Raw genomic sequence first — 12,508 nt, 5'->3', positions numbered from 1 at the left:
AGCAGGGAGCCCAAAGCAGGACTCCATCCCAGGATGCTGGCATCATGATCTGAGCCAAAAGGCAGATGCCCCGACTGAGCCACCTGGGCACCCTGGAAAGAGAGAATCTTAAGCAGACTCCATACCCAGCATGGAGCTGGAGCCTGATGTGGGGTTCAACCTCATGACCCTGAGATGACGATATGAACCGAAATTAAGAGTCAGATGCTTATCTGAGACACCCGGGGCTGCTCTTGTCTTTCTTTCTTTTTCTTTTTTTAAGATTTTATTTATTTATTTGACAGACAGAGATCACAAGTAGGCAGAGAGGCAGGCAGAGAGAGAGAGAGGAGGAAGCAGGCTCCCCGCTGAGCAGAGAGCCCAATGCGGGGCTCGATCCCAGGACCCTGAGATCAAGACCTGAGCCGAAGGCAGAGACTTAACCCACTGAGCCACCCAGGCACCCCCACCCTTGTCTTTCTAAAAAAGGGAGTCAAACTTACTATATGTCTGACTAAAGGCCTATAAACTTACATAACTTTTTTATATATGTAACTACATAGAAATTATACATAAACATATTTATTATATATAATACATAATGTTATTTATAATAGTATAATAAAATTTAACAAAAGTTAAGAATTTGCAGGGGTTATTCTTAAATCATAACAAAATATATTAGGAATTAAAAAACTAAGTGTCAGCTTAAAATACTTAAACTATGACTCTTAGCAATTTTAACTAAACTATTAGAACTACAGAAAAACAAGTGAACATATCATTTGAAAAGGGTATTATGATTACACGTAAATATATATAACAAGATAATATACAAATACAGATGCTTAAAATTTTTCATTTAATGTTATATGCACACACATACACACATATACTATGGAAAAGCATATTTATTAAAAATAAAGATAAATTGTAGATTCACTGTTGTCTGGGTGGGAAAGGCAAGAAACAGTTTGACTAAAAATAACCTAATGTCAAACACGGAAAACAAATGGTTCATTAAGTTACGGCCCATAAACATACTGCAACACTATGGGATCTCATGCTAGAGACAGTAGAGCATGGGCACCTAGGTGGCTCAGTTAGTTAAGTGTCCGCTTTTGGCTCAGGTCATGGTCCTAGGGTCCTGGGATGGAGCCCCGCATTGGGCTCCCTGCTCAGCGGTGAAATCTGCTTCTCCCTCTGCCACTCTCTCTCTCAAAAATAAATCTTCAAAAAAAAAGAGTACAGAAGAGTGGAAGAGTGAGGAGTTAGGGTCAGACTGCCCAAGTCCTAAGAGTTACTGGGCTACTAACCCTCTCTAAGCCTGTTTCTGGTCTATAAGATGGGGATAGCAACATTACTTCCTATGGCTGTTCGGAAGATGACAAATAGAATGCTTAGCAGATGCCTGGTACACCGCAGGCCCTCAATACTTGGTAGCTGTTATTAAGCAACTCCTAAAAATAACTCTGAAGACCAAATGTAAAAATGTTCCAATAATAAGCTATTAAGCTAATAGGAAAATACAAAACACTATATATTTACACAGACTGCAACTACGTAAAAAAAAAAAAAAAAAAAAAAAATTAAAGCCAACAGAAATGGTCTGAAATTGGTGTGCCTGGGTGGCTCAGTGGGTTAAAGCCTCTGCCTTCGGCTCAGGTCATGATCCCAGGATTCTGGGATCGAGCCCCACATCGGGCTCTCTGCTCAGCAGGGAGCCTGCTTCCTCCTCTCTCTGTCTCTGCCTGCCTCTCTGCCTACTTGTCTGTCAAATAAATAAATAAAATCTTAAAAAAAAAAAAAAGAAATGGTCTGAAATGTCATATGGAAGAAGAACAGCAATTTTGTTAAGGTCATTGGTATTATTCAGAATTTCCTCCAAATTTGATTTAATACGCCATGTAGTTTTTCTAAGTGAAAAAAAAAAAAAAATTTTTTTTCCTGCCTGTTTAAGGCACTTCTCTTACCTAGAAATGATTGGTGTTGTATGTCAAAGCAATACATAAGGCAGACAACTCCACTTTCCCCATCAATAACTCACTCATGTGTGGAACCCAACATACTTTATATACAGTGATTTTGGTGTCAGGATGTTTGCTGCCTCAATAATCAGGAAAGCTTGAAATGGCTGATGTTTTTGTCCAAGCTATTGTTCCTTCTCTTCAGAGAAGGCATTGTTGAGGTCTTTAGCTTTTTTAGGAGAGAATGAAATGTGCCATCCCTTACAACACTTGGGCACCATTTCCAGACCTTCCTTCTTGTGGCCTGCGCACATCATTTGTGCACAACCAATGTGTATCTGGGATTTGTGGCAGAAAGAACTAATTTAAGCAAGATATTTTCCAAGTGCCCAAATCAGTTGTTCAGTGAATGTTTGGGTCTCTGGTTAGTGGGCATCAACAATATGAGTTTTCATGCTAGAAACAGTTGAGCAGAGTAGAAATTTTCCCCAAATTTTGGAGTACTGGGTACATTCTTAAAAAAAAAAAATTTCTGGGGTGCCTGGGTGGCTCAGTTGGTTGAGCGTCTGCCTTTGGCTCAGGTCATGATCTCAGGGTCCTAGGATCAAGCCCTGCATCGGGCTCTTTGCTCAGTGTTAAGTCTGCTTCTCCCTCTCTCTGTGCTCTCTCTCTCAAATCAATAGTATTTTTTTTAAATGATGTTATTTATTTATTTGACAGACAGAGATCACAAATAGACAGAGAGGCAGGCAGAGAGAGAGGAAGGGAAGCAGGCTCCTCGCTGAGCAGAGAGGCCAATGCAGGGCTCGATCCCAGGACCCTGGGATCATGACCTGAGCTGAAGGCAGAGGCTTTAACCCACTGAGCCACCCAGGTGCCCCATCTCTCTCAAATAAACAAATAGAATTTTTTTTAAAAGATTTTATTTATTTGTCAGAGAGAGCGAGCGAGCGTGCGCACAAGCAGGCAGAGGTGGAGAGAGAAGCAGGCTCCCAGCTGAGCAAGGAGCCCGATGTGGGACTTGATCCCAGGACCCTAGGATCATGACCTGAGCCAAAGGCAGCAGCTCAACCGACTGAGCCACCCAGGCGTCCCAATAAACAAAATCTTCAAAATTAAAAAAAAAAATAAATAAAAATAAAAATCCTGAAAACAAAGCATTGGCAGAAAAACTTGAATATTTGTAGACAGAATAGACTTCCTATTTACTTATCACTCATTTATTTATTTATTTATTTTTTGGAGCGAGAAAGAGAGCGTGCACACACACACATACTTGGGGGAGGGGCAGATTCCCCATTGAGCAGGGAGACTGACATAGGGCTCCATCCCAGGACCCTGGGATCATGACCAGAGCTGAAGGCAGACACTTAACTGACTGAGCCACTGAGGCATCCTGCGTGTGACTCCTGACCTAGAACTCATGAGTTTGAGCCCTATAAAAAAGCCCTATAAAAAAGCCCTTATAAAAAAAAGAAACCTTAAAAAAAAAAAAAGAAAAGAAATTGGGGCGCCTGGGTGGCTCAGTGGGTTAAGCCTCTGCCTTCGGCTCAGGTCATGATCCCAGGGTGCTGGGATAGAGCCCCACATCGGGCTCTCTGCTTGGCGGGGAGCCTGCTTCTCCCTCTCTCTCTGCCTGCCTCTCTGCCTTCTTCTGCCTACTTGTGATTTCTCTCTCTGTCAAATAAATAAATAAAATAATCTTAAAAAAAAAAAAACCACTATGATTAAAAAAAAAGAAAAGAAAAACAAAAAAACAACACAGTTATAGTTAAGAAGGAAATAATTCACCAAATTACACGAAACTAGAATCAGGGAACTTCTCAAAGAAATATGAAGGTCATTCATTCATTTTCTAAGTAGGCTCCACAGCCAACATGGAGTCCAATGTGGGGCTTGGACTCCTGACCCTGAGATCAAGACCTGAGCTGAGATCAGGAGTCAGATGCTCAACTGACTGAGCCACCCAGGTACCCCTGAAGGACATCCTTTTAGAAAAAAACCTAGTGACATATGTTACTACTGTACTTATAGAACTTTATTTGCACATTCTCTGTGAGATAAATTCGGCCTTCAGAACAGAGTTGCGATTAGCTGTCTGCAGAAACTGCCTACCCTGACAGAAGGTATAACATACAGTGCGTGTCTGAGAGGTCATGGAAAACCTTCAAATCCTAAAAAGGGATCGGGTACCCCCTAAGGACTATAGCATAATTAAATATATCTGTTTAGAGAAAACCCAGGAAGAGCCTAGGATAAAGAATGTGGAATAAGCCACACTGTATGTCATAAGAAGGTTTTCCTAGCACAAGAGTATGATTCTTAAGCTGATCTATCCTCATAGAGGACATGAGGGCATCAAATTCTCAGACTTAAAGAAAAGAAGCCAGTCTCAAAAGGTTATACATACTGTATGATTCCATTTGTATGATATTCTACAAAAAGGAACTATAGGACAAAGAAGAGATCAATGGTTGGAATGAGTTAGGAATGGAAAGAGGGTTTGACACAAGTGAACATTACAAAATTTGGGGGATGATGTAAATTGTTCTGTACCTTGTTTGTGGTAGTTACACAAATCTATGCAACCATAAACATTCATAAAACGGTACACAAAACAAACTTGATTTTGCCATTCGTAAACTTTAATAATTATTTTATTATTATTTTTTAATGGGAATTCTTTTTTTTTCTTTGTAAGCTCTATGCCCAATGTGGGGGGCTTGAACTCATGACTCCGAGATCAAGAGTCACATGCTCTACCAATTGAGCCAGCCAGGCACCCTTAATAATTTTAAAAGTATGAAAATTATAATAGCTTAATGACACTAACCTACTGTCATGTGTATGAGATGCCCTCTAGTGATTCTAAAGCTAATGGGCTCCCAAACTTCTCTCTGGGAAATACTGCATTAGCTATTAAGATGATCTAATTAAGTTCCCATGCCCTGATTTGACATTCTCCATACAGTTTTAAGATAGAAAAGGGATGGGAAGTTAAATTTTGGAAATGGTCAATTTTCAAGTATTATGGGACATCTAAGTGGGGGAATGTTGAGAGGTTGGCTGTATACAGGGGTCTGGAGCTGAAGATCTGGGCCGGAAATATAAAGTCAGCATACAGATGATAAAGTCATGGACTTAGGTGAGAACTGTCCAGGGAAAAGGGATACATGAGAAGCACCTAGGAAAGGACCTTGGGGAATAATGACATTTCAAATATATATAGAGAGTTTCCATAGTGTAGTGGTTATCACGTTCACCTGACAAGTATATATAGAGAGAATGGCTCTCAGAGGTATTTGAAAATGATATGCCAGAGGGGTAGGAGAGTATACTGTCACAACTATTAAAAGATTAAAAGAATCTACTGAATTTAGGAACAGGGAGGAGGATTATTGGTGACCTTGAAGAGAAGGTCACCAATGAAACAATGGAGGCAGAAGCCAGACTGCTGAGGAGTGATCAGGAGACATGGAGTGGAGGAATGAAATGGGGTGAAACTGAAGACAGTGAATGTAGAACAATTGTCAGGGGGCACTTCTCATAGGCATTAAGAGCAGGACTCTGAAACCCGAGTCTGGGTTTTGCCGGGCTTCTCTTAATTCAGTTTCTTCACCTGTAAAATGGCATGAATAGCATTTATTTCATAGGGTGCTGTGAAGCTTAAATGAGTAAGAGAAAGCTTGAAGAACAAGGCCTGACACTGACAGTAAGGGTCCGACAGTAATGGTAACATTATTGCTGTCACCACCATGAAAGAAGTCTGGCTGTGAAGGGGAAGACCGACAGGGCAAAAACAAGAGGAAGTGGAATGAAAGGAAGACTCCCCACCCTAACGCCAAGAACTGAGCACAATGGAGTGCTGATGCGAAGACAGGAAGAGCAGACTGGAAACAGAGGATCTGGGAAAACAGACGGCATGAGGGCCCAGTCAGGGAAAAGGAGCTGAAATCCTTCCATTGAAGGGACTACCTTTAAACAAAAGCAAGGACATTTCATCCGTAGTAGCAGCGGAGGAGGCAGGGAGGGAAGGGCACACAGCACAATTTTTAGGTAGGGACAGTAGGAAGCTGGATATTTACCCACAGTTATCACTCTAAAGGTAAAACAGAAGGCCAAAAATCTTTGAAACACTTAAGGAAGCCAACAGGTAAAGACAGATGCAAATTGTGTAACCCCTAAAACACTTCCCAGCCACTGGCATTTGCTATGTCCAGAAACTGCTACGTGCTCTAATGCATTAGATTCATTTAATCCTCACTACAACCCCATGAGGTAGACATTATTATTGTGGTTATTAAGAGGCTGTTAAAGAACTTGCTTGCAGTCCTAAGAAACTAGAAATGACAGAAATGGGGTTAGAATCCAAGTCAACTGGTCAAAAGCACAAGTACGCTGTGCTGCTGTGTGGACCACCGCCACTCTCACAACATCACTGCCTTCCCTCTTTCTTGGCTGTGGATTCTCTGAAACTTCCTTTCTGCAGTCTCAAAGAGAAAGACACACTGAGAGATCAAAGTTGAGAATCACAGGTTGATTCAACGCTATCTCAGCAGGCCAACAGAGTGAGGGGAAAAAAAAGGTTGCAAATGTCTTTAGCCAGGGAATGCACTCTTCATGTTCACAGACTCCACACATGGGGCCTCACTTCACATGAACTGTCTGGTCCCTGATGGCATTTATATGAGTTATAATGCAACCCTTGACTTAGAAGTCAATGAGGATAGGGCAGAAAGAAAACAAGATTTAAGTTACTATCTTCCTTGTAGTTGGTATAAAGTACAAAGCTATCACAAACTCAGAAGTTTGAAAAGACTGCGAGTGGAGACAGGTGAAAAGGAGGCGTAACACAAACATTAAACATACCTTGATATCGTTGTCTATTCCACCAGAAATAATCTGGTCACTTGTGTCATTGAAGGTCACAGCTAACACCTGGTAGGTGTTCTGAAATGTCTGGATGGCTGCTTTCTTCCGGATGTCCCACAGCTGAAGCAGAGGAATAGGAGGGTCTATAGTCAAATATCATTGCAAGTAATTGCATAGTACATCCTAAATCTTAAGGATTTTGTAGAGTTAAATACATTTTTTTTCTTTTTAAAAAGATTTTATTTATTTATTTGACAGAGAGAGAGAGTGCGCGCACAAGCAGGAGGAGTGGCAGGCGGAGGGAGAGGGAGAAGCAGGCTCCCTGCAAAGCAGAGACAGCCCGATACGGGACTTAATCCCAGGACTCCAGGATCATGACCTGAGCTGAAGGCAGTGGCTTAACCAACTGAGCCACCCAGGTGCCCAGGTAAATACATTTTTAACAGGGACACCATTCAGAAACTTGTCTGGATATTCTACTAACATGGTGAGAAGTGACATAATTTAGCCAATGTATCTGAAAGTTGGGATAACAAATCACTTTGGTTGTATTTTCAGACTCCTTTGTTAAAGTATGAATAATCACAGTTCATCAACATGCCTTAGAATGGAAATCCTCTACTTGCTTAGTTCATATGCTCTTTGCACAGCAAGGATGTCAGACCAGGCTTTCAAACTGCAGCATTAATGGGCTGTGGCTCACATTAAAAAATATACAGAGAGAGGTTACATCAATGAAAACGGCAGAGTAGGGAATGCTAAAAGGTTGTCCCTCTATAAAAGCAGAGAGTTATGTGGCAAAAAACCTGGCAGAATTAACTTTATCAGAACTCTAGAAACTATTCAAAACTTTGTAGCAACCAGTAAAATGCTTAATGAGGAAAAAAACCCTCCTGAGTCTTGGTAAGAGTTTTGTAGTGTTTTAACTTACCCTGTCTCCCTCTCCTACTCAGCAAGAGCTCTGAAGACAATGGCCCATATTCCCAGTATAGGTTCCTATACCAGAGGGACCAGAATGGACCTTATTCTCAAAGAACTGTGGTTGTTTTTAACTTTCTGGTGGCTCCCTGAAGGATGAACTTAAAAGGTTTGACTTCATTTTGCATAACTTGGAACTCTGCCAGGGCAGAGGCATTTGTCTAAAACATTTAAAGGCAAATGCATTAGCCTCTGCTGTCTGGGGCCAGGGATGAGAGTTGGGGCAAACTGTACACAAACCAAAAAGCTTGAGAGAAAAGCTGGGGAATGACACAATTTGGAGAAAAAGGGCTTTGAAAAGCTGACGTATTCCTAGGACTCTAGAAGGCCGTTTGCATGCCCGTGTCTGGCACACGCTCAGAAAAGACCTGAGAAGGTCCTAAGCTCTCTCGCAGACCTGCACAAGCTCCGCACAAGCAGGAAGTGAAGGCTAACAGAAAGTTGTAAACTGACACAAAGCTGTAAACTGCCTGGTAAAGACAGAATCCACCCCCCCCCTCCCCCCGCTCCGCAGTGAGTCTGCAAAGACTGGGGAGAGGTTTTTTCCCACAAGTGATTAAGAAAATCTCTGTCAAATCATTAGTGAGCCACCAAGCTAATGCAACAGAGATCTCAGTGGCTACACATGGCAAATAATACAGACTTTATAAAATTAGTTCAGAAAATTCACTTAATAGGAGTGCCTGGGTGGCTCAGTTGTGTGGCTGATGTCTGGTTTCGGCTCAGGTCATGGTCTCAGGGTCCTGGGACTGAGCCCTGTGTTGGGCTCTGTGCTTAGCAGGGAGTCAGCTTGAGATTCTCTCTCCCTCTGTCTCTCCCCCTGCTCATGCTCTCTCTCTCTCTCTAATAATAAGTAAATTCTTTTCTAAAAGATTTTTATTTATTTATTTGACAGAGAGAGACACAGCGAGAGAGGGAACACAAGCAGGGGAGTGGGAGAGGGAGAAGCAGGCTTCCCGCCGAGCAGGGAACTTGATGCAGGGCTTGATCCCAGGACTCTGGGATCATGACCTGAGCAGAAGGCAGATGCTTAACGACTGAGCCACCCAGGCACCCCAAATAATAAGTAAATCTTAAAAAAAAAAAAAAGGTGGGGCGCCTGGGTGGCTCAGTCATTAAGCAGCTGCCTTCGGCTCAGGTCATGATCTAAGGGACTGAGCCCCGACTCAAGCTCCCTGCTCAGCGGGAAGCCTGCTTCTCCCTCTCCCACTTCCCCTTCCTGTGTTCCCTCTCTGGCTGTATCTCTCTCTGTCAAATAAATAAATAAAATCTTAAAAAAAAAAAAAAAAGGAAAAAGAGCAAGATAATTTACTAAACAAGCAGCAACAACAAACCCTTGGGAGAAACTAATTTCCACAGTTACCACATTATAATATTCAAATGTTTTCAACAGGAAATTATGACACACACAAAAAAGCAAAGTATGGCCCGTACAGAAGAAAAAAAGAAATTAAGTCTTTGCAAAAAATGATGACAGGACAACTGGATAACCATACTCAAAATAATGAAAGCAGACCTTTATCTCATACCATATGGAAAAATGTACTCCATGTGGGTCAAAGACCTAACTGTAAAAGTTAAAACTATGACATTCTTAGAAGAAAACACAGGGGTACATTTTCATGGCCCTGGATTTGGCAATGAATTATTAGCTATGAAACCAAAAGAACAAGTGACCAAAGAGAAAACATAAACTGAACTTCATAAAAATGAGAAACTTTTGTACATCAAAGGATAGTATCAAGAAAATGAGATGAGAAGATAACCTACAGTGTGAGAAATATTTGCAAATCATGTATCTGATAAAGATCTAGTATCCAGAATAAAAAACCCATAGTTCAACAACATTGCAAATAGCCCCCAAAATGGGCAAAAGCCCTGAATAAACATTTCTTTTCAGGAGCTGTAAGCACAAGAAAAGAGGCTCAGCATCATGAATTACTTGGGAAATGCAAACCAAAACAATGATTAGAGATTGCTTCACACTCACTAGGATGGTTATAATTAACAAAAAAACAAAAACAAAAACAAAAAAGGAACCACAGAAACTAACCAGTGATGGTGAGGAAAAATTGGAACCTCGAACCCCACTGGTGGGGATACAAAATGATCTGGCTGCTGTGGAAAAGCCTGGATGTTCCCCCAAAAGCTAAAGCAGAATTACCATACAACCCAGCAATCTCCCTCCTAGATATATACCCAAGAGAAATGAAACAAAAACTTGTACACCAATCTTTATAGCAGTGTTAAAAAGGAATGAAATATTAATACATGTTACAACAAGGATGAAGCCTGAAAACATTAAGCTGAGTGAAAGAAATTGAACACAAAAGGGCCACTTATATGATTCTATTCTATTTATATGAAATGCCCGGAAGAGGCAAGTACATAGAGACAAAAAGGAGATTAGTGGTTGCCAGGGGCTGGAAGGTAGGGAAAAAGTACTGACTGCTAAATGTGTATGGGGTTTCTCTTTTGCTCTCCCTTATCTTTGTCAGTACCCGTCTCCCTATAATGGACTGCTCCCATCCTTTTCTAATTTTTATTGGGAGGGAGGCGGTTTTGGTATTGGATCATGGTGATGAGCACACATATTGTGAATATACTAAAAGCCACTGAATTATATACCTTTTAAAATGGTTAAAATGGTAAATTTATGTTATGTGAATTTTATCCCCATTAAAAAAAAATATAGAAAAAAATGTCCCCTATAGAAAGGGTTGATTCATAAACACAGATGAACTGAGGGGAGTATATTCTGGGTCATAGTATAAAATGTATTCCTTAATGCAGATTGTGATTTAAAAAATGTTTAAAAGTTACTATGTTTAGGCCATCTAGTTTAATCCCAACTTTCATGGATGAATAAACTAAAGCGCAAAGATAAAACTAACCTGATGAAAATCACCCAGTAGGTCAAGAGCAAAACAAGGACAAGAATTTAGTACTGTCTGATTCCATTACATTCATGTTGAATTTACTAAGTGTTAATTTCTTATAAATACTAAACATATGTTTGTTTTAAAAAGTTAACATTTATTTTCAATAGCTGTTTGACTATTAACAATAGAAGAAGATAAAGATTAGGTACAACAACTCCAGAACCCTAGACTCTATAAACAATTAGGCTCTATTTAAAAAAAAATAAACTTATATAACATGGATCTACCTTTAAAAAATTTTTTTTTAAGTTTATTTATTTCTAGTAATCTCTACATCCAACATGGGGCTCGAAGTCACAACCCTGAGATCCAAAGTCCCATGCCTTGGGCGCCTGGATGGCTCAGTCGGTTAGGCATCTGCCTTTGGCTTGGGTCATGGTCCCAGGGTCCTGGGATGGAGCCCTGGGTTAGGCTCCCTGCTGAGCTGACTCTGGAACCACGACCCGAGAGCTTCATCACTCCTAAATACCTGAGTGTGTTTGTCCTATGAGATACACATAACAGGGGTGTCTGGTGGCTCAGCTGGCTAAGCGTCTGCCTCTGGCTCCAGTCATGATCCCGGGGTCCTGGGATCCAGCCCCGTGCTGGGCTCCCTGCTCAGTGGGGAGTCTGCTTCTCCTTCTCCCTCTGCTGTTATCCACCCCCGCCCCCCGCCCCTGCTCATGTGCTCTCTCTCTTAAGTAAGTAAAATCTTTGGGGTGCCTGGGTGGCTCAGTCCTTAAGTGTCTGCCTTTGGCTCTGGTCCTGATCTCAGGGTCCTGGAACAGAGTCCCATATCGGGCTCCCTGCTCATCAGGAAACCTCTTTCTCCCTCGCCCTCTGCCCCGTCACCCCACTCATGCTCTCTCTCTCTCTCAAATACATATTTTAAAAAATCTTAAAAAAAGAGATATAATACATACATACATATATATGTGTATATATGTGTGTATATATATTCCTATAAAATCTTAACACAACCTATCATCCAATCCTCAGATCTCATTCAAGTTTCACAACTTGAATATGTCTTTTATTGCAAAGAGATTCAGTTCAGATTCATGTGCTGAATTTATGGGCCATGTTTCTTTAGTCTCCTTCAGCCTGGAAGAGTGTCTCAGACTTTTCTTGACCTTGATGCTTCTCAAATAATAGGATAGTTATTTTGTAGAATGTCCCTCAGTTTGGGTTTGTCTGATATTTCTTCATGATTATATTCAAGTTATGCCTCTTTGGCAGGAATCTCACTGGAGTGATGCTGCGTTCTCACTGTATTTTATTGAGTGGCTCATGATTTTGATTTGTCCCATCATGGATACTCTTCAGTTGATCATTTGATTAAGATGTTCTTTTTTTTTTTTTTTTAAAGATTTTATTTATTTACTTGACAGAGATCACAAGTAGGCAGAGAGGCAGGCAGAGAGAGAGGAGGAAGCAGGCTCCCTGCGGAGCAGAGAGCCCGATGCAGGGCTCGATCCCAGAACCCTGGGATCATGACCTGAGCTGAAGGCAGAGGCTTTAACCCGCTGAGCCACCCAGGCGCCCCTAAGATGTTCTTTTGACAAGCATTCTTGCATAAGATGTTCCAGGTTCATCTTGTACTTTCCCTGCCCAGTCCTGAAATAAGGAGTCCTGGTTTCTTTAGTGGAAAATGGTATTGAAAGACCAAGATGTGCCCAGTAGATGTGCTCACTGCTTTGGGGGTATTGTTCCTAAACCCTCTCAGTGGACAGTTGCCAATATATGCACACACAGGCACATGCACATCCGTAAGCATACACTTATTGTTTT

General features: G+C 41.3%; 1 protein-coding gene across 1 annotated transcript in view; it reads right to left on the bottom strand.

Annotated features, from left to right (window-relative positions):
* Positions 1-12,508, bottom strand: part of SNRNP40 (small nuclear ribonucleoprotein U5 subunit 40) — a 35,916-nt gene that overhangs the window by 10,000 nt on the left and 13,408 nt on the right. The window contains exon 5 of the mRNA XM_080802475.1: positions 6,816-6,938. Coding sequence (XP_080658601.1) covers positions 6,816-6,938 — 123 coding nt within the window. The remainder of the gene's footprint in view (positions 1-6,815; positions 6,939-12,508) is intronic.

The sequence above is a fragment of the Martes martes genome (genome assembly GCF_963455335.1).
Source record: "Martes martes genome assembly, chromosome: 4".
Lineage (NCBI taxonomy): Eukaryota > Metazoa > Chordata > Mammalia > Carnivora > Mustelidae > Martes > Martes martes.
The sequence above is the reverse complement of the archived record's forward strand: the minus strand, read 5'-3'. Positions and strand labels throughout refer to the sequence as shown.